Source organism: Uranotaenia lowii, chromosome 2 (assembly GCF_029784155.1).
Source record: "Uranotaenia lowii strain MFRU-FL chromosome 2, ASM2978415v1, whole genome shotgun sequence".
Classification (NCBI taxonomy): domain Eukaryota; kingdom Metazoa; phylum Arthropoda; class Insecta; order Diptera; family Culicidae; genus Uranotaenia; species Uranotaenia lowii.
The window spans coordinates 282,427,792-282,455,264 of record NC_073692.1 but is presented as its reverse complement, the minus strand read 5'-3'; the positions used below and the strand labels follow the sequence as shown (position 1 = coordinate 282,455,264).

The 27,473-nt window shown below is 33.5% G+C and overlaps 1 protein-coding gene across 4 annotated transcripts in view; it reads left to right on the top strand.

Annotated features, from left to right (window-relative positions):
- The window catches only part of LOC129745917 (fat-like cadherin-related tumor suppressor homolog), a 740,130-nt gene that overhangs the window by 495,599 nt on the left and 217,058 nt on the right, over positions 1–27,473 (top strand). For all 4 annotated transcript variants that reach the window (XM_055739309.1, XM_055739308.1, XM_055739307.1 and 1 more), the window contains exon 7: positions 1,761–1,916. In XM_055739309.1, the coding sequence (XP_055595284.1) occupies positions 1,761–1,916 (156 nt within the window). The remainder of the gene's footprint in view (positions 1–1,760; positions 1,917–27,473) is intronic.

The following is a 27,473-nucleotide window of genomic DNA, read 5'->3' as shown; positions in this document are numbered from 1 at the left end:
TCCAATTCCGTGAGGTATTGATCAACTCCTCTCCCCTTTCTGAAGGCGTATTGATTTGAGCTCCACAATTGTCGATCTTCGATCCACTGGACGAGCCTACGATTAACCATACGCTCCATAGTTTTTCCAAGGCAGCTAGTAAGCGATATAGGTCTCTGGTTGCTTGCTATTTTGGGATCTTTGCCAGCCTTCGCAATGGGTATTATTATTGCTTCCTTCCATGAAGAGGGAAAAGTTCCATTTTCCCATAACTCATTCAAACGATCCAGAAGTTGTGTTTTATTTGCAATAGGGAGTCGACGCAACATTTCGTTACTTATGTTGTCCGGTCCAACAGAATGGCCTTTTTTTGATTTTGTCGCAGTGAAAAATTCGTTGATAGAAAATTTCTTTTCTAAATCCAATATGGCTTTTCGGTTATGACGGGTGCTTCTTGGTGCAGGAGGGAAAGGAAGTAGTGGTTGGTCGGACATGGATTGGAAGTGATCACCGAGAAAGTTTGCGATTTGCTGACTATCATCTATTAATCCGTTGGGTGTTTTAAGCACCATTCTTGATGGTTTGCGCTTTCAACATCATGTTTATTTTATCGCCGCTGAATTCAAAAAAGGATTCATTTCAATTAGATCCTTCATAAATTATTTCACCCAGATAAAAGGTTCGCCTGTTTACCTTCCTCTAGCAATCAAAACCCGACCGAATTGTCCTTTTTTCCGCTGATTTTTTGCAATATTTCAACGGCTATCGCTGATTTTTATTGTTAGACTGATATGTCAGCAGCATTGGAAACGGAAATAATCATTGTTAGCGTTGTAAAACAGGGGTAAATCTATCCACTGCAGTGGACCAACAGTTTTTTTTATCCTATTGAATCAGGCAGTAACAAAAAAAAATAAAATAGGAAATGTTAAGGGCGGGATACATTACTCAAAATAATTAATCTCTCACGACCAATTAGTTCCAGCAATTGCCGCTGGAGGGAATTCCGGAAAACCAGAATGCAACACCATGTAAATGTTGTGCGGGGAAAAAACGGTTGATTGAACCCGGGGATGATTGTAATTTACAGGTTCAGATCGATTGATTTTTTTTGCAGGGGATACTGGTAGATCTCGCAACCAAACCGAGAAGCAAAGGGATTAAAAGCGTACCGGACATTTAATTTGCCACCATTATTGCCCCCATTGAATAATTAGTGTAAATGGGCACTCATTCAAATGCCGATCATTCATTTCGCTCGCCGGAATGCTGGAATGCACTGGAAATAAAAAAAAAAAACTAAAAATGAGGCCTTCATTAAAATGTGTTTCATTAATTCCGATTTAACAATGAGGTACCGGGTCCTTACGGACCTTCAATTTAATCAACTCCTTAGCTAAAAAATCAAATATTTTTAACTTTATGGATTGACCACTTATTTATAGTTTTAACAGTATTTATGTCCGACAGTTTATTATAGAATATTGCTATGGAAAGTTATTGACAATTTTCTAAAACAAATTTTCATCGGTGCTCCATGACAAAATTACTCCACGAAATTCGGGTGGATTACAAATTAGCAGTGCGCTCATTATGCAGAACACGCATCGCTAAGGGTCACCGAGGGGCTGCACCAAAAACTCATTTTCTGCTGCATTTGCAAAACGTGGCGCAAAGTTCGCGCAATATAATTAGGAACGCTCCCTACTCTAATCAATGCTGCGAAATCATCTAAATTCCAACTCATATTCATTCATGTTGCTCTTCTTTTTTCTTTGCAGGTCCTGGTGATGGATAATGGAGCCCCCCAGCTTTCGTCGACGACCCGAGTTGTGGTGCAGGTGGACGATGTGAATGACCACGCCCCCGAATTCGACCAGAAGCTGTACAAGGTTCAGATTCCGGCCAATGCAAAATACGACCAGGCCCTCTTCCAGGTGTGTAATTTATTGGTTTTTTTTTAATTAAAATTTTCTCATCATCATCATTCGTCGTTGGATGTTCAATTGAAAGAATGTTTGCATGTGCATTGTTATGTTCATGCCTTTATTGGTATTTTCTCTTTCATCGCTCATAATTCTACGATCATAAAAGTAGATACGCCTAGACTTCATTCTGAGGTTTCTTGCCTACTTTTAGGAGTTTGAATTGAATGTTTCATTCATCCACAGCCCATTAATCACCGATCTTTAAGCATAAGTTAAACGAACATGGACTGCATTCTCCTTTTCTGTTCTTAAAGGTTACAAACATTTGAAAACAACACACATCATGATGAGAACACGTACTAACCCGTATCCTGTACGAGAAAAATTAATTTCACCGCAGGTGCTAATCCTTCTCGCTGATACTAGTGGGTGGGTGCCAACCTTATTTAATATGACGTTCTCGGCTATTTTTCCACCGGCAGCGCATTGCGTTTTCCGGCTCCTATTAGAACCGACTGGCTAGGGTGTTGTTGGTGCAAAATGTTGTTGGCGTCGTTTGGAATTTTAATGTTCCCGGTGTGTGTTCCCATCAACCCGCGGCCATCGCAGTTTCCACCGAGGAATCTTCTAGCGCAGCATCTACCTGAAACAGCGGGACCAACCTTTACTTTCATATTTATTCCACTGACGAACCCGGTCTCATATCTGTCACCCATACATACGTTGGAGAAAACACACACACACACATACCCACCTTAAATAGCATAAATGTAACATATTTGATACAGCTTCGCCGGGAACATGCAACTGATCGTAGCCCATTTCCTTCCTTATGAATGAAACAGACCCGGAAACGGACATCACGTTCGCGTACACACGTTTTCCATCATACGGGAAAATGGATACGTACCCCCTACGACAAGCTGGAAGCGTATTTTCTTGATTCCGCATTGTGAAATTATTGAGTATTTCATGGGGAAAACGTTTAATTTAGATCTATTGTCAAGTATTTTCTGCAAAATATTTAAATACACAGCACATTATGGCTAAATCACATTCATGGGTAACCCAAATAAGCTAAATCTTTTTTTTTTTCATACACCCATAGAAGAGGTCGCAAAAATTCAATGAATATTTAGCAAATCTCTGTGCCGAAAATGCACTAAAAAGTGTACTGTACCAAAGAATATATGATTGGAAAAGCACTTTTGGCATGAAGACTCAAGCTCCCAAGCAAAATTATGCATGACCACTGCATTCAAGCGAAATAAGAAAAACGTTTTATGGGATTAATATAATATTGGATAGTTCAACCCCAAAAAATAGAGTGAGAGTCGAACTCACTGCAATATCTCATCTCGGCTTGTCAGTCCGTTATCTTACCTAGTGCACCACCTGAGCCGGTTAATCCTCCTTTGTCTTTGCTGGAAAAGGGATGAGAATGGGATGGGAATGGGAAACTAGAAACTGTTTTTTTTTGCCGGCCGGTTTACACGCATAGCTCATCTTGGCTGGTGGTTTTTGGCGTCGGTTGGGGGGCATCCATAAATTACGTAACGCTCCTAGGGGGGGGAAGGAGTAAGCTCGAGCGTTATGAATTGTGACAGAGGGGAGGGGGGGAGGTATGCTCATCGTTACGTAACGATTTTTTTCCTTAAAAATTTCAGTTTACTTACTCGCAGATATTTTGATGTCATGCCATTTTCGTAGAATGATAAACATACCAAATTCTGCTTAAAATTTGTAGGCTTCAACATGATTGAAACTGGTTTGTAACCTTTCCCCTTTCAAGATTCTGAGATAGACTCCGACAAATGCGGATTAAATATCCGTGAAATAACCGTTGGAAAACCGAATATTAGGTTTATTTACTCCCAAGAACTCAGTTCAAACTTAAGACAGAAATTTTACTATTTTTTCCCAATTGATTTAAAACAATGCAATTTTGATTATTGTGACAAATATTACTAAGTGGAATATATTTTGCATAACATGTTATACTCCTTAAACAAACTAAAGTAAACAAGGTAGATCATCAGTGAACAAGCACAGAGCAACTCGAATTAAGACAATCAATTTATTTTATCAAAGAGTTATTATCATTGAGTACTAAGAAGCGATTTGGATAGATATAAATTCCGTTTTGCAAAACGTTTAAAAAAATTATGTTAAAATCTTTTTTTGATCTTCGAAAATCAGTATTTAAAAACATGAGAAGAAGGGGGGGGGGGGGTAATTATCAGCGTTACGTGATTTTAGAAGGGGGGTACGTCGTAGCGTTACGATTCGTGACATACGGGGGGGAGGGGGTCAAAAAATTGCATTTTTTGCGTTACGTAATTTATGGATGCCGCCTTGGAAACAAAGAATGTTTTTTTTTCTAATACGGAGCACACATAGTGCTCAGTACTTCATTGGAAAATACCCTTGCTAGCTGATTTTTTTCATCCTATTTTGTTTGCGATATAATTGATTTGTTTTTCTTCAAACATATGCCATAGCGTTGTTTTGCGAGGACAATGTCAGTTGTTAAAAAGCTTGTTAATGCCAGTCCGGCATAGAATTTCGTACCTATAAATCCTCTTCCAAGGAAGTTTATTATTGAAGTTGTGTCTGATTTGTGGGTGTAGACATGATTAATGGAAATTTTAATATGATGAAAAAATTACAGTCAATTTCAAATAGTCTGAGATTAACAGAGTATTTAACACTCAAGTGCCCACCTTTAGACGAGGTTAAGGGAAGAATGCTGCGAAGTGATAAATTCCTGGCAAAAAAGAGGTTCACTGAAACCGGCATAAATACAAAACCAATCATTAGTTCTACTTACTTTTTGTGCAGAATGTTTCAAAATATGTAAATCTAACGAATCAAACTCATGAAATCTATTTGACAATAATTGGAGTAAAGCTGCAGCTAATAGAAACTTTAAAACATGAGAAAAGTGGAGATGGACCTATTTTTCGAAAAATTATCAATTGAGTCTAATTTCAACCATAAGTGTTTTTAGCAAAGTTTTTGAAAAACTTCTAATGAATAAAATTGAAAATTTTCTAAATCAGGAAAATATACTGTACAAATTGCAGTACGGTTTCAGACCTGGATCGAGTACGCTAATTGCTATCACAGAGTTAGTTGATTCTATTGTTTCAAAAATTGATTCAAAGAATATCGTTGGTGCTCTGTTCTTGGATCTTAAAAAGGCCTTCGACACACAAAACCGTCGTGGTATTATTGTCTAAATTAAATGAATACGGAATAAGAGGTGCTGCTAACAACATCCTTCGCAGTTATTTATCGGGAAGGAAACAATTCGTAGCGATCGAAAATACAAGAAGCGAGTTGAGAAGATTGATATTGGTGTACCCCAAGGATGCAACATTGGTCCGTTACTTTTTGTTTTGTATGTAAACGAACTTTGTAATTTACCACTTAAAGGCACAGCTCGATTATTTGCTGATGATACAGGTATTTTTTCTTGAGCTGCATCAACGAATGTTATAACTCAACAAATTGAAAATGATTTGAAGTTACTATCAAAATATTTTAAATGCAACTTGCTTTCTCTAAACTATACAAAAACCAAATATATGTTGTTTTGTTCTTCACATAAAAAATTACTGTCAAATAATGACCCAATTATGGATGGAATTGTTATTGAGAGAGTTCATTATGCATTTATTCAGTCTCATCTAAACTATCTTATTTTGATATGGGGAAGAGCCTCCTTGTCACATCTTCAAAAACTTCAGACCCTACAGAACAGATGTTTAAAAAACATTTTCAGACTACCCCTGCTTTTTCCTACCCAACAGCTCTACTCTCTGGGAACGCATAGCATTCTTCCAATAACCGAACTCTGTAATTTGCTAATCGTTATATATGTCCATGATAATATACACTCGAGTAGCAATAACCAAAACCTTAATTTTCTACGGGATTAACAATACTCGTCAAAATAATTACTTGCAACGAAGCCGATCCATGACATCTTTAGGGCAAAAAAGAATTTCTTTTATAGGACCTACAATATACAACGCCTTACCTACTGAAATAAAGACCATCAACAACCGTTCCATGTTTTAAAGTCAAAGTAGTACAGTTATTAAAAGAAAAATTGAATAGTTAAAAAAGTCAACTACCAATTTTTTTTAATCAAATTTGGTTTGTTTTTGAAGCATCGTAGTTTTCTTTTGTCGTACTTTTCACTATTAATAAGTAAACTTAAGTAAATCTAGCATAGTATTTGATTAGTTACCCTTATTTAAAAAAAAAAAATGGATCTCTTTAAAGGAAATTTTCCGTTGAGATCCTTATCGTAATCTTGTTTAGTTATAGCATACATTTCCTCGCACTAAATAATAAACTTTTGTGATCTCAGCATAATTAAAAGTTGGTTCGCGTTGAAGTTTCTTTGTTTTACTGCCAGATGTGCTGAGAACAGTAGCGTCCATTACCAGGGGGCTCAATTGAGCCTTTTGGTGTGGGGGAGTATGGTGGGTCGCTACAAAAAAAAGTAGTCTCAAAAATCGTTTTCCATAAGTTTTTCGATCTAGAAAAAAATATTGACAGTAAGGTCTAAGAGTTGCCGCCGTTGTGGGTTGATTTTTTGAAAAAAGGTAGGAGAGATGAAACGGGATTGCCCGGATTAGGCCAGGTTTTTATATAAAAATTGCCTGGTTTGTCCGGCCCGGATCCGTGCTGAAAAAATTCTGGCAACCTTATCCAACATACATCCAACAGTGGTGTGCAAGAAAAATAGTAGCGTCACTGAATTTTACGCAAATTCCTTTTAACCCATGTAAATTTCGTTCGTTGACGATAAATTAAATGTGGTTGTGAGTTATTAAAAAAAAACAAATGTTTTGGAATTGTTTTTGAAAAGTTATAATTTTTTAAACAGTTTAGGGAATCTTTTTTTTTACTGTTGGTCGAAATAATAGCAGCACACAATAAAAACTCATCAATAATACTGAAAAATGATTATGTTTTTGGTATCATTGTTTAAATGCGAAAAGGGTTAAAACAAGCAAAAAAATAAAAAATTTAAAAATCCGTCAAGACATGAAACGATGTTTGAAAAAACTATTATATATTTTTAAATCAAAATGTTGGTTTTGTGCAACATAAGTTGTTGTAAAATAGTTATAATGTTTATTTAATTGGAAAGGTTTGATATCAAACTCCACATTCATTTTCAGTCTGTGTGTTTTATACAAACTGAAACTAATTTCTATTTTAAAAAATCTGAAAACTGAAATTCCAAACTGATAAAAAAATCAGAAAAAAAATCGACAAAAGCATTGTTTAAATGATACTTTAGATTAAAAGTTTTTTTTTTTAATGAGAAAAATCACCTTGTATCTTTAAAAAGAGCTTCAGATGTTTCTGAAGCCCATCATTTGTGGCACGGTTCTCTGTTGTATAATTGCCATTACAAACACCAATGATAACGATTTTGGATGGAGTCAAACTAGATTTCATGTATTTTTTTAATTCATGACATTCAACTTCAGGTTTGGAGGACTGAGTACATTTGACTTTTAACCAAATGTCCAAATCCCGAATTCTTTATGTGCACTTACACACACTATTTTTTTTTTGGACATTTTGAAACAAATACAAAGAAATAAGGTTTTATATGAGACTAACTTAAAGACAATATTCGTCAAATTTTGACCACATCAACGATCAAGAGAATTCAGCCTAATTTGGTGCCATTCATTTTCGTCCAAAAATTCATGTTATTTTCTTCAACCAGCACTATTTGTGTAAAAAGGTCGATAAAAACTATGACGTTATCAGAATAGACTCTTCAGCATTTCGAATAGTTTGTCTGATATAAAAGAATACTAAATTAATCTCAATAATATTTGAAATACAGTACCGTTCATAATTGTATAGAAATTGATATCACGCGAACTGTAAGTTCGACTTTGAATTTCCATAACTTTTTACTTTGATGATATTTTTTGTTCAAATTTTCTGCGTTAGGTAGATCAACTATCACACTTATTTACCACAAAATTTGAGCTTTCTGGAGTTTGTGTGGCCTGAGATATAGTAATTCTACGTAAATCGATCATTTTGGACTTTTACCATTCAAACTACAATATCTCAGAAACTACGCTACATTTTTTATTGAAATTTTGCAGAGTGATTGTTGAAATATTAATTTAGCGTGTCTGAAGTTTTGAAAAGTTCTATCGATGGGATCAAAAGTTACGTGAAATACAATATTTCAGGCATGAACCTTAAAATGCGATTTCTATAGAATTGTTTACGATTCATCGGAACAATATCGTATTCATCCATAAAGCAATCAAAAAATGTCTGGCAAAAGCAATGAAGAGAAGAAAAAATCTAATAAATGATCTTTTTGTGTTTTGAAATCAGAATCTGGCGATATTTTTTTGATTTTTTGGTTGAAATAGATTTACTGGTTGTGAAACATAAAATAGGATTTTTCTATGGAAACATTCGTCCAAAATTATACAGAAATCGCATTTCTAGGTTCATGCCTAAAATATTGTACCTCACGTAACTTTTGATCACATCGATAGTACTTTTCAAAAACTTCAGACACGCTAGCTTCATATTTCAACAATCACTCTGCAAAATTTCAATAAAAAATGTAGCGTAGTTTCTGAAATATTGCAGTATGAATGGTAAAGTCCAAATAGACCAATTTTTGTAGTATTACTGTATTTCAGGCCACACAAACTCCAGAAAGCTCTATCTAGCACAGAAAATTTGATCGAAAAATAATATCATCAGAGTAAAAAGTTATGGAAGTTCAAAATCGAAATGAGAGTGTGCGTGCTTCCAATTTCTATACAATTATGAACCTCATATGAAATTTTTACCTCAACAACTCGGTAAGAAAATCTAACCGATTGAAAGTCATGGCCATTAGAACCTTGAAATATTCTAATGAAATGATCTACAAAAAGGGTGATTCATTATGTCTAAGCATGATTCTGAAGCATGGCTCATTCCAAATGACGTTTTTACAGCGGATGTTTGCTCTGTGTTGTTGAGTACAGTTCAATTTGAGATTATGTGTATCGTGATCTCCAGTTTTCATTTTTTTTTTCAAAAACGAACACACATATAAATAGGATCTCAGTGAAACTTCATGTTTCTTTGAAGAGATCTAATTAATTTAATTCTAAAGCGTACATTTTTCATGGATATGATGGCTAGCATCTTACAAATGCTATAACCACCAACTCACAGAAAAAGTACTAGATATGCCATGACCGAGATGCAATCTCATGACCTCTGGCTTAGAAGACTAGATCGCTATCCTCTAGGCCACGGTCACAGTCTCACTGTACACTTTTGAGAATCTCCTAGTTTAAAGTGAAGTTCATTCAGCCGATAAGAGGAAGGGAAGTGCAGCATGTGGAGGTCAAGGTTTTCGAAATCACAGAAAAATCTATAATTTCACAGAATTTTGGACAAATTTTCTACACAGATTCTGTGTCGCAGAACACAGAATTTTGGAAATATTCACAGATTTTCTAAAACTTTGTTCATTTTTTTCAAAATTTTAATCTGAATTTCAACATAAAATTCGGGATTTTAACTTTGTTTTGGAAAAAAAACATGTGAAGATTGGTTGTGTTTATTGAACTTTCACAAGTTAAATGTAAAAAAGACTCATTTTTTTATGACTTTTAAAAAAAGTTATGCTATTTTCATCACAGAAATCCATCAGAGAATTTTCGGATAAAATCACAGACAATCAGAATTTTATATCGCAATAACAAAGATTTTTTTTCGGCAACCTTGAAAGAGAGATGTTAAATGGAGACCGGTTGTCCGTCATCCCTCCATAGATCTCCACGCTGAATGTTTTGGGGAAGGGTAATGCGGCATAGAAAAGCATCTTAAGACCTTAGTTTCTAAAATCTCAAAACACCTATGTTGCCTACTGAAACTCCTGATTGAACCTCGACGCCTTAAAAAGGTTAAGGTTTACAAATTGTGAACTTTGTCAACTTAGGTCAACTTAGCTTAGACACATGAATACTTCAAAATGTATTCGTGTCTTACTGCTTGGAGCTTAGCTGTCAAAATGTTTATTTCATCATTACTTTTTATTCTAATGGCCGTAAATTAATAAAATGTTACAAGTTGAAAACAATCATGAATTTCACTTATCTGAAAAGGGTCCGGTGGACAAAACTTTGGACTGGAAAGTCATGCGTTCTTAACCCAGTAAAAAGACTGCCTCAGTTGCCGGGTGACCAATACTACATTGTTCGGGATTTTCAAAGTTATTACGAGACGGAAACATCCATTTTTAAAGAAAAAAACCCGATTTAATACACTTAACAGTGGATTGGAGCCTTTCTAACAGAGTGTAAGTTATATTTGGAAATATATAAAATAATATAGAATACACATGATAGATTCCTTCCCTCTGCATCATATAAGTATGATTTCAGATATTCAAACAAGAAAAATTCCGATCTCAATATAAAAAAATGATGCATAGTACGTTTTTTGGGGAAAAGCGAACTGGTATGTAAGGAGTTCATTTTATGTATGGAAAGAATGGTATTTAAACAGTTGAATTTGAAAGTCTTTTAACACGCTGAAATGGTGCCGTGGTAGCAACCAGAACTTTCACGATGCTGGTCACGGTTCGAATCTTACTGTTTTTTATGCTTTTTTTACTGAATAAGTAAAACCAACTACAATATTGATGGATAGCCGTAACACGTGGCCTAGCATGATACCTTTTTTAGAGCTCAACCATGCATAAAAGAAAAAAATTCTCACAAAAGCAGGGGAAAGTAATATGACTATTAAATGATTAATCTCATTCTGAAAACTAAATCTGAAATCTTATTCTGATTCTAAAGTTTGAATTTTGAGTTACAGCACTTAGTCTAATGTTTGAATATAATTTCCAATTTCAAATTTCTAGGTTGATCTTTAATCCGAATTCTTAATCAGAATTCTAAATCTGAATTCTCAATCTGAATTCTGAATCTGAACTCAGAATTTGAATTATGAATCTGAATTCTGAATTCAAATTCAGAATTAAGATTTTAGAATTCAGAATTTAGAATTCAGAATTCAGAATTCAGAATTCAGAATTCAAGATTCTGAATTCTCAATTCAAAATTTTGAATTTTGAATTCTTAATTTTAATTCTGAATCTAAATTCTAAATCTGTATTCTGTATCTGAATTCTGTATCTGAATCTGGAATCTGGATTCTAAATCTGAATCTGAATTCTGATTCTGGATTCTGAATCTGAATTCTGAATCTGATAAAGATGGATAGAAAAATGAAGAGAAAAGAGCAAAAGAACATTTTTGCAAGGAAAACTTATAAACACACACCATACTTTACCCCGCAACATCAATCATTATAAATTTTCAATTCCGATATTCTTTCTCCAAGAATCTAAATTTTCAACGATATGCTGAAAATAAATTTACAAAAATCTGAATTCTGAATCTGAATTCTAAATCTTAATTCTGATTGTGAATTCTGAATTTGAATTCTGAATCTGAATTCTGAATCTGAATCTAAATTCTGAATCTGAATTCAGAATCTGAATTCTGAATCTGAATTCTGAATCTGAATTCTGAATCTGAATTCTGAATCTGAATTCTGAATCTGAATTCTGAATCTGAATTCTGAATCTGAATTCTGAATCTGAATTCTGAATCTGAATTCTGAATCTGAATTCTGAATCTGAATTCTGAATCTGAATTCTGAATCTGAATTCTGAATCTGAATTCTGAATCTGAATTCTGAATCTGAATTCTGAATCTGAATTCTGAATCTGAATTCTGAATCTGAATTCTGAATCTGAATTCTGAATCTGAATTCTGAATCTGAATTCTGAATCTGAATTCTGAATCTGAATTCTGAATCTGAATTCTGAATCTGAATTCTGAATCTGAATTCTGAATCTGAATTCTGAATCTGAATTCTGAATCTGAATTCTGAATCTGAATTCTGAATCTGAATTCTGAATCTGAATTCTGAATCTGAATTCTGAATCTGAATTCTGAATCTGAATTCTGAATCTGAATTCTGAATCTGAATTCTGAATCTGAATTCTGAATCTGAATTCTGAATCTGAATTCTGAATCTGAATTCTGAATCTGAATTCTGAATCTGAATTCTGAATCTGAATTCTGAATCTGAATTCTGAATCTGAATTCTGAATCTGAATTCTGAATCTGAATTCTGAATCTGAATTCTGAATCTGAATCTGAATTCTGAATCTGAATTCTGAATCTGAATTCTGAATCTGAATTCTGAATCTGAATTCTGAATTCTGAATCTGAATTCTGAATCTGAATTCTGAATCTGAATTCTGAATTCTGAATCTGAATTCTGAATCTGAATTCTGAATCTGAATTCTGAATCTGAATTCTTAATCTGAATTCTGAATCTGAATTCTAAATCTGAATTCTGAATCTGAATATGAGTTCTGAATCTGAATTTTGAATTCTGAATTCTGAATCCTGAATTCTGATTCCTAAACCTGTATTCTGAATTTGAAAACTGAATCTGAATTCTGCATCTGAAATTGAATCTAAATTTTGTATGAGTATGTAGAAATGAAAAAAAAAACATAAATTCATTCTTCAACACGGGTAAAAAAAACGAAGGTCATAAAATCTTCATATAAATTCCCCCCCCCCCCCCCCTTCCCCACACAACGCAGTTTTCTGTACGGCTCTGCATTTTGTTGACACCCGGCATGGCTATAGACACTATAATTTCATATATGAAATTATAGTGTCTAATAGGCATGGCGGACTCTGAAGGAAACGCCCATCCGCCATTTGCTGCATTGAAAAGCAAGAAGTGTAAGATATAAACACTGTTGCCGTATTTGCCCCAGCAGACTGAGAAACTGCCCAGACCACGGTGCGTCTTAGTAATGCCTTTTACTCATTTGAGTTTGAGCCACTCTTTGTCAAGCGTGTTGATGGTTTATTGGATAGCGTTTGCGCCTTGGGATATGAACCAAAAGTTCGATTCCCGAGTCAATTAATTTTAATTTTTTATTTTGATTATCTCTAATTTATAAATGATTGCTGGTGCTGCTGCTTCGAGGCGCCACTAGCAACTTTTTTTTATGCCATAATAAGTATGATATGTATTTCGTAAAGAAAACGGTTTTAACTATTTTGTTTTTTTCCCGTTTTTGAAAGGGTTGTGTAGAAAAAAAAAATGCATTCTTTTGAGACTAAAATCATTTAATTGTGCAGCCCAGTTTCGCAAAAACGTTCTTGACATTTTTAAAATGGCACATACAAATCTACGGACATCAACAGAACTCGTCGAGCTGAGTCGATAGGTACCTATAAAGGTATGTCTAAGACCCATAATTAATGATCTCTCAAATCGACCGATAACCAAACCTTTCTGTTAGAAAGGCAAAAAGAGGCAAAAAGGCAATGGTTTGTGGCATGCCGTTCATGAACACTGAAACTTTTTGAGCCCTTAGCCAATCGTATTTGAGAAAACATATGAAGCCTGCAGATTCTTGTGATAACTTTGGAAAAGATTTGAACAAGCTACTTCCATTCAGAATCACCGCAAATCTTCGATCGAAAATTAGATCACAGACCTACGAACAACTGGAATCTAGTTTTAAATTGAAATCGAACATAAATTTGCTACAACTTACAAAATTTCTACCACTTTTCCCAAACACCAGATGCAGAAATAGCTCGATTTCTATCACATACAGCTGAAATAGAGACTTGCTCTAAGAGCAAGTTCACTCGTGTTGGGAAAAAGTGGTAGAAATGTTGACACTTGTAGATAATTTTGAAAATTTTGCCATGCGCAAGATCTTTGACCGTTAAACTTTTTTACAACACTGTCTCTATTTCAGCTGTATGTGATAGAAATCGAGCTATTTCTGCATCACAGCATGCGAAAATAGAACACGTTTTTGAATGGTAAAGTTTTCAAAATGTGCTACAATTGTCAAAATTTCTACTACTTTTTCTCAACACGAGTGAACTTACTCTTAGAGAAAGTTCACTCGTTTTGGAAGAAAGCAGTAGAAATTTTGACACATTAAGCACATTTTGAAAATTTTACAATATCAAATTTCTTTCAAAATCTGCGGACGTCAATTTTCTTTACAGCACTATTTATGTCTATTTCCGAATGCTGTGATTCAAAAATAGATTGATTTTTATCAGATACGCCTGAAATAGAAATATTTAGTGTTGTTAACAAATTTGACGACAGCAGATCTTGAACTTTGTTTTGCATTGTAAGATATATTACAAGTGTCAAAATTTATACCATTTTTTTCCCAACACGAGTGAACTTACTCTTAGTTGAGCAAAATATAGTTTTTAAAATTTGATCAAAGGAAGCCAAGGCTGCAGTTTTTTTCAACTGTCACACGGTCATTTAATTTGTTTTTAAATGGTTGTTTTTTTAACTAGAAAATTAGTTTTGAATGGGCAACCTGTTTTTCGGATTTCGCGTGGAAGAATGACCTTAATGGGTTAAATTCCTATAAAAAAATTCGGATTTAAATCCAGAACCTTAAAAGAAAGCTTAAACATGAAATTCGTGAGTGTCAGAGGAAAATGCATCAAAAACCCTTAAAAACAATTGGCAATCATAGAAATCGCTTAAAACTTCAGTTATATTTTCAAATTGTTCATAGAAACATCGTCCTACTTATAGTAAATTTTGAAAAAAGTTTCTTTTGAAATACATAAGTGGTGCTTTTTTGATTTCGCATAATTTTTCATATATATGTTGAGTAGGGTGTCCCAAAATTGCATAACTTCCGGGAATTTGGGGGCTCATCCTCCAAATGGTAGATTAGAATGTGAAGAACAAACTTTTGAATGGGGCCGACCAAAAAAATCATATTTAGAGGTTCCGCAAGCGCAATCTTTGATAAATGACCACTTTCAAAATATTTGATTTAAAATACATTCTGAGTACAAACATTTTCACAAAATTTAAATATATAATATTTTTTTTAAATTTTGTTTGGATTAAATACTACACGTTAAAAATGAAAAATGAACCAAATTTGTATCAAAATGGTAAAAAAGCAAGCTATTTTTATGAAAAAAAAAATTATTTGGACCAAAAACTGTGTATTCAACTGATCAAAATGTGTACCAAGCGTAAAATATTTTTGATACCAATAGCATCAAAAGATGTGGATTTTTGTGCACTTAAACTTTGCAGAACAAAGCATGTTGTTCCACTTCCATCTGTACCGTTGAGCCGTCAACACGTACGCCGGAGCATCGTATCGTTGCTGTGTACCTGCAGGAACGTTTTTACATTATTTGTTTTTTGCTTACCTGTTTTTCAATCAGCACTTTTCAGTGCTAAAATTGTTTTCATTTTCTTTTATTCATATTTTCTCTTTTCTTTCCAGCATGGGGAGGTCATCGGCCGGCTCAAGGGCCGGTAGAAAACGGATTGCCGAACCTAATTCAGGTCCATCGCCCAAAAAAGTTGAAATTTCCAATTCATTCGATGTCCTTCATAACATCGGTGATGAGGAAATATTCATATTTAATTCTGATAAGAGTACTAAGAAACCTTCTTCTTCTTATACTCTTAAAAACGAAAAGATTCCACCAATAACGGTCACGATTCCCGACTTCAATGCCTTTCGAAAAGAAATCGTCACTTCCGTCAAGGATGTGAAGATTTCCTTTCAGATCGGTCGAAGGGGAACTGCTCGTATATTGGCGGAATCTTTTAATGATTTTCAAAAGGTTTTAAATTATTTGAATAATAAAAAACACCAATTTTTTACGTACGACACTAGAAGTGATCGTCCATTTAAAGTTGTACTTCGTGGTCTCACTGGCGATCAGACACCGGATGAGATCACAGCTGAATTAAATTCTTTGTTAGGTTTTTCTCCAATTCAAGTAATTCAAATGAGGAAAAGAACCAACACGAATAATACCAGTAGTGTTGGTTTTGCTCCTGAACTTTATTTGATCCATTTTAAAAAGGATCAGGTTAATAATTTGAAAATTTTGGAAAAGGCTCGTCTTATGTTTCATTGTCGAGTAAAATTTGAACCTTTTCGTAAATCCCATACCAATTTTTTACAAAATATTACGCAATGTCGTCGTTGTCAAGCTTTTTGTCATGGCACTAAAAATTGTAGAATGAATGCCAGATGCATGTTTTGCGGCTCATTCGATCATGAAAAATCTAAATGCCTTTTTGGTGGTGATAAGCCAAAAACAGAATTTTTTAAGTGTGCAAATTGCGCAGGTAATCATTCCTCGAATTCGCTAGACTGTCCCATCAGGGCAAAAATTATTGCTTCTAGGAAAAATCCCAAAGTTTCCAGAAAAGTTTCTTCTCCTCCTTCCTCTTTTTCGTCTTCACACGTCGGGCCGGCAAACAACCTGCCTGTTCGCAGTCAGCCTCGGCCTACATTGGAATCACGGCTGGGTAATACCCGAAGTGATTTTAATGTTACCTGGGCTGATTCTGCGCCACAGACTCGTTGTTTATCGTTCTCAGAGGTGGTTGAAAATGGGTTGCCCTCTTCAGGTTTAACTAATAAAAATGGGAAAAAACCAAGTCTCAACGTTCATGCGAAGGCTTGGGAAAATCCCCGAAATTCAAATACTTTTTCTTCTCCTTCCTCTTCTGATTCTAACAATTTTGTTGATTTGGGTGAGATTACTGAGGAAAAGTTAAAATTTTTGCATCAAAATTTAATGGAAATGATGCAACTTATGTTGAAAGCAAATTCAATGTTTGAAGCTTTCCAAACTTCTTTTAATTATGCTAACAAAATTATTATGACTTTGCGATTCCCTCATGGATCCAAATAGATGTTTAAATATTATGAATTGGAACGCTAGATCTTTGCTGGCTAACCAAGATGAATTCTTTTTATTTTTGAAAACTCAAAACATACATATTGCTGCCATCACTGAAACTTTTTTAAAGCCAGACAATAACTTGAAAAGCAATGCTTTCTTTAAAATTTTACGAAATGATCGACTTGATCGACAAGGTGGGGGTGTAGCTATTGTCATCAATAGTCGTCTCAAATTTAGACTTCTTCCTTCTTTCAATACAAAAGTCTTAGAAACAATTGGAATTGAATTAGAAACTTCTATGGGGAAAATTATAATTGTTGCCGCATATTTGCCTTTCCAATGCAGCGGTGAACAGAAAAATTTTTTGAAGGGAGATTTACAAAAACTCACCAGAAATAAATCTAAATTTTTTATTATTGGTGACTTTAATGCAAAACACCGATCTTGGAATAATATTTCATCAAATTCAAATGGGAATATTTTATTTAACGACTGCTCTGCAGGTTATTATACTGTTGAATATCCTAATGGGCATACTTGTTTCTCTTCAATTAGAAATCCCTCCACAATTGATTTGGTTCTAACGGATTTAGGCGAGCATTGTAGTCAATTAGTTACTCATGCGGACCTCGATTCAGACCACCTTCCAGTAACATTTTCTTTATCCCAAAGTCCCATTGAAAACCCTTTAAAATCAGCTTTTAACTTTCAAAAGGCTAACTGGGAGCGATATATGAATTTTATTGAACGTAATTTGAATGTAAACGTTCCACTTAATTCAATAGAAGATATTGATTTGGCTGTAGAAAATTTGACAATTTCAATAGTCAATGCTAAAGCCGCTTCAATACCTAAAGTTAAACATAAATTTAATCAACCTTTAATTGATGATGATCTTCAGTTTTTGATACGACTGAAAAACATTCGTCGACGCCAATATCAACGTACTAGGGATCCTTATTTGAAATTAATTTATTGCGACCTTCAAAAAGAGATCAAACGTCGTTTAAATTTCATTCGTAATGAAAACTTTGCCAAAGCAGTAGAGGACATAAAACCCTACTCAAAGCCTTTTTGGAAATTAACTAAAATTCTGAAAAAGCCCCAGAAGCCAATTCCTACTTTGAAAGACGGGGAAAAACTTCTTTTAACGAATGCAGAAAAAGCTCAAAAATTAGCCCAACAATTTGAGTCTGCTCATGATTTTAATTTAAACGTTGTAAGTCCAATTGATGCTCAAATTTCCCTTGAATTTGATGATATTCTTTCTAAACAAAATGTATTTGAAAGTTCTTGTGAGACAAATATTGATGAACTTAAATTGATTTGCAAAAAATTTAAAAATATGAAAGCCCCAGGGGAAGATGGGATTTTCTATATTCTTATTAAAAAGTTGCCTGAAAGCACTTTAAATTTTTTAGTTAAAATCTTCAATAAATGTTTTCACTTGGCTTATTTCCCAAATAAATGGAAAAATGCCAAAGTAACTCCAATTTTAAAACCTGGAAAAAATGCTTCAGAGCCTTCGAGTTATCGACCAATTAGTTTGCTCCCTTCTTTAAGTAAACTATTTGAGAGAGTTATTTTGAATAGAATGATGATTCACATTAATCAGAAATCTATTTTCCCTGATGAACAATTTGGTTTTCGTCATGGACATTCTACTACACATCAACTTTTGAGTGTAACTAATATGATTAACGCTAGCAAATCTGAAGGATATTCAACTGGTGTTGCTCTTCTTGATATTGAAAAAGCTTTTGACAGTGTTTGGCACAAAGGTTTAGTAGCTAAATTAGCTCGATTTGATTTTCCTGTATATCTCACCAAAATTATTCAAAATTATTTGACTAGCCGAACCTTACAAGTAAGCTATCAAAATTCATGCTCTGAAAGGACACCCATTAGAGCTGGTGTCCCTCAGGGTAGTATACTTGGGCCAATCTTATACAATATTTTTACTTCTGATCTTCCTGATGTACCAGAAGGAAAAGGTAGAAGATTATTTGCTGATGATACTTTGCTTTCAGCCAAAGGTCGAAATTTACGGGTGGTACGCAGTAGATTGCAACAAAATTTAAATTCCTTTTTGAATTACTTGAAAATGTGGAAAATTTCTCCTAACGCTTCCAAAACTCAACTTATTTTATTTCCCCATAAGCCAAGAGCTCAATTTTTAAAACCTAATGAAAATCATTCCATAACTTTTAATGGGGTTTCATTAGAATGGTCTGATCACGTGAAGTACTTGGGACTTACACTTGATCGGAATCTTACTTTTAAAAATCACATTGAAGATATTCAATCTAAGTGTAATAAATATACTAAATCTCTTTATTCTCTCATCAACAGGAAATCCAGGTTGTGTCTGCGAAATAAGATGTTAATCTACAAACAGGTATTCCGACCAGCGATAATGTATGCAGTTCCGATTTGGTCTAGCTGCTGCTCGACGAGGAAGAAAGCCATCCAGAAGATTCAGAACAAGGTTCTGAAAATGATTTTGCGGCTTCCACCTTGGCACAGCACCGAAGATCTTCATCGGATTGCGGGCATTGAATCGATCGAAGAGATGGCCAACAAAATCATCTCCAACTTCAGAGGCAAATCGATGCAGTCTTCCATCGCAGAGATTCGTTCTCTCTATAATTAGTTTTAATATAGGATAGTCTTAGTTTTTAGTAGTAAGTTTTAAATATTTTTTGACATTACAGGATGTTCTCCTACATAAAAATACTTGATTGCACTCAGCAAAATTAATGCAAATAAATAAATTATAGTGATTAATAAACTATAGGGCTCTGGACAGTTCATCATTGAACTGAACACCTAATTTAATGTAATAATGTTATATAAATGTAATGATGAATTGGTACAAATAAAGACATATTTAAAAAAAAAAAAAAGCATGTTGTTCGTATCATCGTGTGAAGAGCTATTCTCGGTTTAATCCGTGATAAAAATCACAATTTAGAATATTTTTTAATTTAATTTATCAAACTTGTCTTAATAAATACCTACTTTAAAATCCAAACACTTGCAAAAAAGACTTTGATGGTTTAAAGGAATCATCAGAAGACCATTGAGCTAAATCTGATTACGGGTTAGGGCTGCCATGAATCTCAAGAGTGAAAGGGATTCTGAGACATAGTGTTCTGAAGAAGCATAAAAAACTGGTTTTTCATCAATCATTTTTTTCTTTACCAATCGAATGCTTAATTATGTTTATTTTATTAAAATTTCGATTAAGACTAACATTTCACCTCAAGACTGCAACTCGGGCTTAAAACAAAAAAGTTATAGCTGTTCAGAGATTGTAGATCTTTGATCAGCCATAACTTTTTTGTTTTAAGCCCGTTAACCAGTTTATGAGTAAATGAAACAAGTAGGTGAAACTTATTTTTTTGTAAAAATTATGTTATGTTAAAAGAACCAAAATTTTCTTGTGACCATACATGCAAAAAAAAAAATTCATCAGAAATAGTGGGTATGTGAAATCAGATTGGATCAGAAATTGCCTTATAGGTGTACATCGACTGTGATGAGTTCATGAACACTTCAAAAGCTTTGGTAGATTTTTTTGATTCTTATACAAAGAGGAAAAAACGTTTATTTAAGTTCAATAAGGCTGGAACAAATATCAATTTCGCAAAATATGTAAAAAAGTTGTCAAATAACCGTACTTTCCATTCATTGAACCCGAACTGTTTTATAAGTAAAACCAAATATGTTTTTTTTAAAGAGGATTGGAAAATTGACGTAATTTGGGGCATTTTTGCATTTTGAGATTGTCGAAATAAGAAACACAGATTTTTTGACGAATTTTCGAAGGTAGCTGTTTTTCGAACTTTATTCTCAGAACTACTTCTCAGATTTTACAAAGAGGATTTTGAAACCTCCGAAAAGAGCACATAATTTTGAATAGCTCCGAAATACAATTTATTGACCCATTGTCATTTTTCGAATCAGTAGATTCATCACTTTCTCTGGACGGAAGAATGCTCGCCATTACTGTATCGCTGGCTTCCTCATTTTTCTCATTAAAATCTCATTTAGTCAACAATAATAATTCTCTCATTAAGCTTTTAACGTTTTAGGTAGACTTACCACACAATCAAGGCAAGTCCATTCCAGAAATATTTCTAATTTCAATTCTATGTGGTTAATCCAAATCACGGGCCAAGTAAAGCTTTTTTAAAAGCGAACTTCCCGGAAGTATGTTTGGTATATTCATAGCATTTGTGAAAACTATCGATGCAGCTTTTCAACACTTTTCAATCCTTCAGAACCGTGTTTGATGATACGCACTTATCAAACACTTTCAAAGCTTTTTCCCGAATCGGTTGGCCATTCCATCGCATTATTGGCTTGAGGCTCGGTCTTTTCAGCGCTTTACACACTGACTGAATAGATGCCAATATTCATCCGAATGCGAACGTTTTCTTTGCTGCTATTTTGATAATGATTTCCATTCGGCTGAAAATTCGTTAGTAGTGCGTGGTTTTCTATCGATTGGAACACATCAGGAAAAGCAATCGGTAACCGCAATTCACCGGCTGGAAAAGCGCTAGCTCTCTCGTTCTCTCTCTGGAGCCACCACTTGCCACCATCCTGTCAAAAAGGCGAACGCCCACGCCGAATGCATAATCATAATTCACATTTGCACGCATTTGAACACAGTCGACTGAGTGGCACTGGAAATTTGCCCGTTTTTCCCTTTTCGATCCTCATTTGATCGGAAATCGAAAAGTATCGAAAAGTGTCAGTCATTTGCTGTTGTAGCTGTCGAATGGGTTTGGTCCTACATGTGTGAACTTGGCAGTTTTGGACGGACGGACGTACCCATTTTGCACTGGCTCTAGTAGGTATTTTATTTTCAACTCGAACAAACAAATCTAAAGGTTCGGTCCCGGTCTTCTCAGATGGACGTTTTGGTACGAAATGTTTGACATAAAAGGCAAAAGCGTCTCCATGTCGTTCGTTAGCTGCTCACATCAGACGTGCGAGTTCAAATATTGGTGATTTTTGATAGATTCCAACTCTGGACCATCGACGTCCTTCGGAACATCCATTTAAATTTTAGGGTTGCCAGACTGGTGAATCTCACAACGTTGTTAAGCTTAACAAAACTGAGTTTATTTTTTTTATCTAGGAATAACATGGATATATTTGACTCACAAAAAGTATTGTAGATATTTGACCGATGATATATTACTGAATCAAAATTCAAAAGTAAAAATAAAAGAAAATATGCAAAACAATTTTTTTTTGGAAAAGCTACTAGCTGCTAATTTATCTTTTACAAATATGAAAATTTTGACATTATTCTTGATCTCAATCAATCAAATTATTTTTCCAAAAATGGATATTTTGAAATTATTTTTGATCACAATCAATCACAACGTACTGCCACTAGAGAATTCATAGTGATGGCTATTAATAGACTTAAAGTACGGCTTGAAAACAATTCTGTTTAGTTTTTTCGAATTTAAAATATATTTTATTATAGCATGGCCGATGAAACGATGGCGTGGGAGGGGGTTTGTGGGTTAAATCTACCCATATGAGGGTTGAATTCCCCCATGTGGGTCCAAAATCCCAAGCATAATGTTCTTCTCGAAACTAAAAACTACAAATTTCAAATCAAATTTTGATGAACGACTAAAATGATTCAAGAGTAACAATCTCGACTAAGAACAAATGGCAAAACCTCTGAATCTTATCCCAGGTCAATAATTCTACTACAGTTTTTCAAAAACTCCATTCTTACTTGTTGATAGAAATTTAGTGCAGAATATCGAGTTCCAAAAAAATAGACTAAGCTTGCCAAATCATCCAGATTTTACCCGAAATTATGTTCTTCATTTGCTAAATTAAACAAAAATTTAATTTGAGTCATTTAAAATAGGTGTCTTGAGTCAAAATTTTTTGAGTCAATTTTATCAAAATAAATGTGAACAATTGTTGAAAGCTTAAAATATGATTTGAAATTGGATGGTGTATTTCGTTAAAAAAAAAGTCAAATGTTTTTCTTCAGGATTTTTATTGAATAATTTTTATATATTGGCCATCCGGGCTTGGGGAAAAATATCTGGAAAGCTTAGGCTACAATAATTTCGGATTTTGTGATTCCAAATTGGGTTATACACATTAAAATTCGATGTCAGTTGACTATACTTCAGTTTGGATCATCATTGGGAAAAATCCTGATTTGAATCTTGGTTTTGAATTTCAAAATTTTATGATCGAACGAAACTCATCCTTTCGGAATATGGAAAGAAAATATTTAATATTACCAACCATTTTTAGGATTTGAAATTTTCACATTTGATTGTTATGCAGAATTTTATCTGAAATAGATTCATCATTTGCAATTTTTCTTCAGATTCACAATTTGAATTTCAATTAAATAACTGAAGAAAGAATTGAAAGTCAACAATTTAGAATTCAAATAAAAGATTTCTGGTTGAGAATTCTAATCCAAATTTCGCTCTTTGGCTCAAAATTAGTAAGAATAAATATCTGGAACTTGGTTTTCAAAATCGATTTTGAATTCAGAATTCAGATTTCAAACTAAAGTTTAAAAGACATTTTTAAATTGCGACCCAGAGATGGGTCTTGACTCAAACATTCAGTCAGCGAAACTTTTTTTTTTGTAGAGAAATGAATCAAACTTAGATGAAATTTCAGGGACTAGATAAGAGAAAATCGATGTTGAAAAACATGCGAAAAAAATTCGCCTTGTCTCCCGGTGAGACTTGAACCCACATCTTGCGCCTCTTTTCTCTTATCTAGTCCCTGAAATTTCATCTAAGTTGGATTCATTTCTCTACAAAAAAAGTTTAAAAGACAGTTCACAGATTTAAAAGAATTAAAATTAAAAATTCGGAATCGGCTAGAAGTTTTAGAATCAAGATTAAAATATCAATGTGAGAATTTTCATTAAGGATTCAAATAACAGGCGATAGCAGTTTCATAATTTTGATTCTGTATTCAAAATTAAGATTTTATTTTCAATAACAGTCAGTTTTTAACACAAACCAAAGGAAATCACAAATGCAAAATAAAATTTGAATTTTCAAGAAACCTAGATGTTATTTTTTTTTTTATTCATCTGGAAACATTTTATTAGTTTTTGTATAACAATTTTTACTTTTATGACTACTAAATACTTGAATTGTTTTTACCACTGCTTGTCGTTAAAAAAAACTAGCTTACTACTTTATTATTTAAGCAAGTACTTATGATAAGTTTTTCTTTCAAACGAAATCTTCGAATCGCTTATTTTTTTTAAACTTCTTGAAAAAAAAATTGCAACTTTAAGAGGTCATTTTTGAAAGTAATAAATTAAATTAAATATCTTACTTTCAAAGAAAAATAACTGACACCTGATTAATTATTTAGAACTATCATTTTTTTTACTCTTCTTCATGAAGGCATTTCAAGCAAAAAAAAATATAGGAAATATTTTGTCACCTGACCCCAGGAGGAGGGCCCTTCATGAGCCGGTTCTTTCTACGGCCCTGTATAACTGCATCAGTATTGGCAGTAATTCAGCTTTAAAAAAAGGCTAGTGTTAAAGGGTCAATTGATCATTTTCCAAGATTATTCTTATTACTTAAACCGAGAAAAAAAGTTCACACTAATGGATGAAAAGGGTATTCTTCTGAAAATAATTTATAAATACAAAGCTTTAAAAAAATAATAAATCCGTCAAATTTTGATTTTGCATCTTTCATTTGATTTTTAATCGTCCTCATATATCATGACAAACTGAATACGAAACCAAATATTCACCTTCATTCGTTTTAGACGTATTCCGTTGTTAATTTGATACATCTGGAAGTTTGATAGCTTTTTTCAGGCTAATCCAAAAATAAACCCTATGCAACCTATTATAAATTCAGGATCGTTAACTTTGCACCTTTATTTTTTTTTTTACTTTCGCAAACTAAAAGAGATTGATGGATGGAAATCCTTTTTTTTGCTCGTTGAAATTTCTTTGAACCAAACCCTATGTTCTAGCTTAAGAAATTGTCAAATATATCCTAATTGTCCCACAATTATATCCAAAGCCACAAAATTCATATTATTCCGAGGTGTTAAGTGAATTGATTTTGACTGAGATAGAAGCGCTAAATCCAGATATTTTTGATCAATCAGCTCTTTTTTATAGAATAACTTTTGAAAGTACGTAGCGTTCATAAATTTATAACTTCTTAAACATGATTTCGAATTTTACGAATATTTTAAAAATGAAAGTTCAAAACCAATGATCAACTTTCTCCAATACCGCAAGTTATTTTGGCTGGGAGTATAATCTATTGAACTATTCATTTGTCGTTTTTTATCTATCCAAGTTCCATAAATCGACGAAATTTTAAGGAAGTTTAAATCCAAAATGAATCTAAGATATTTTTTGAAACACAAGTTTAAACGGCGTGCTCTTTTCAATTGAGATAATGTGTGTAATTGAAGAATATAACTTTTTTGAAATAGTTGATTTTATCTCCTAAACAAGAATATCAAGACGAATTCTTTCTTCAATAGACGACAGCAAACAGATTCGAGTCCAGATTTTATGTAGGTTGTTTCAAAAGGTAAATATTTATTGATTCGACTAACTAACTGATCAAATTTGAAAAACTCAAAACGTCATATAACCAAAGTAGACGTGAATGGCAAAAACTGACATAAGTCTCCCCAAATTAGTCATCAAACATTTGAACCAAAAATGCTGTTCTTCTGTGTAAATTTAATAATATCTAACTGAGCAAAACCAGAAAAAGAAGTTTCAAAATTTTTGGATTTTTTTTCTTTCGATAATGTTTAAGTTTTATTTGTTTCAAATACAAGATATATTTGAAACATACAAATGTACACTTGAAATGACAAAAAGTTATCTATCGGATGTTCCGTAAATATTTGAATTTTATATAACTCTAAAATTGACCTGAAAGTTAATAACGTTATTTAAAATTTATGAACATCATTATAAAACAATTCATTGTATCAAAATATTGAACCATGGGTTAGTTTATGACTTTTTTTACCTTTTATTTCATGATATGATATTTTTTCCTAAAAATCATTTAAAGCATTTGGAACTGTTGCGTGATGCTCATCGTACATTAAAAAATATAACTTTTTATTTTTTTATAAAACTGTTCAAAGTTTATATCTTTCTGAAACGAAAGGGTTAACTAATATTTTTTTCCACAGCTTGACTCATAAAGTTTTTGCTTTCCTCATAATAAAAAGAAAAAACAAACAATAAAAATGAATGTATGCTCTAATCGATGCAAATCAATAAAACTTTTTCTGATTATTGATAAGGTTAATAAAGAACTCAGAACAACTTGTTGTCTAAATTTTGCAAATGTTCAAATATTTAATTATTAGGTTGTCAATGCTGTTTCACTAACTCTTGCTTACGGAACCAACGCTAATCCATTTGAATAAGGTTGCCAAATTGCCCGGTTTTGTTCGTGTTTTCCCCGATATTTAATACAAAATTTGGGAACAGTCCGACTCGGCCCAGTTGCTTAGGGTGCATTGAAAAATGCTCGGATTTGACCGGATCTATTTACCCTATTTAGCAAATTATACAAAAACAAATTTTGTTCTAAATTTTTTTATGCATGCCTCCAAAACGAAATTTTAAGGGAAATTTTCATGAAATAATCATAAAAGGTTTTATTTTATTCATTTTAATTGAAAAATTTCTGTGTTTTGACGAAATTCGCCCGGATATTGCCCGAATTTTCGGTCATCAAATTTAAAATTAAATGCCCGGATTCTGTCAGGTTTGTTTTAATAAAATAGCCCGGATTCGTCCAGCGTTAAAAAAAATTCTGGCAATGCTACATTAGAATGAGAGTCATATTTATTGACGCTGGTTCACACTTGATTTTTAGATCACATGCATTCTAAATCTCAGAAAATGAACTTTTATTACATTAGATGTGAAAGTTTCATGTAACATGACGTTTTCTAGAATTTTCTAATGTCAAAGCTTCAATTCTCCTTTCAATCTAGTATCACAGAGAACTAGTATGTACTTTGAGATACTTTAAAACTTATCTATTGTCAGATTTAATTCATTCAGTTAGTCGACCTCCGAAATAAGAATCTACTCTGTGGAAGAAATAAAAACCTAGAATAAATGGGTTAGGTACATACAGGGTACTACCTTTAAAAATTGGGTCCAAATCGTACCATTTTTGACCAAATTTCAACAGGCGACTAACTGGCATACAACAGAATTGAAATCACTCCTGCACAAAGTTTGATACAAATTTCGATCTAAGTCGGCCAATTAGATGAGTTTCATCGTGTTACTCTTGGAGCTTGAATTTTTAAGGTCAGTGATAAGTTCTCACTTCCAGAGACGCTTCATGTACATAGGTTGAAACGCATTGAAAACGCACTATATTGACCACAATCTGCTTGTCTCTTGCCTAGATTTAGAAATTAGTTCTTAGTTTTAAGTCTTTTTTGCAGGAATTGTCAGATTGCCCGGTTTTATCCGGGTTTGTAGGGATATCGATTGTAGTACAAAATGAGGGAAAACTCCGATACGTTCCGTGTCCCGGATTTCATTGAAAATATGCACTTTATTTGCAAGATCAAACAAAAAAAACCAAATTGTTTCTTGAATTTTTTTAATGATGCCGCCAAAACGAATTTTTTTGAGCAAGTTCTACAAAAATAATCATGAGAGGTT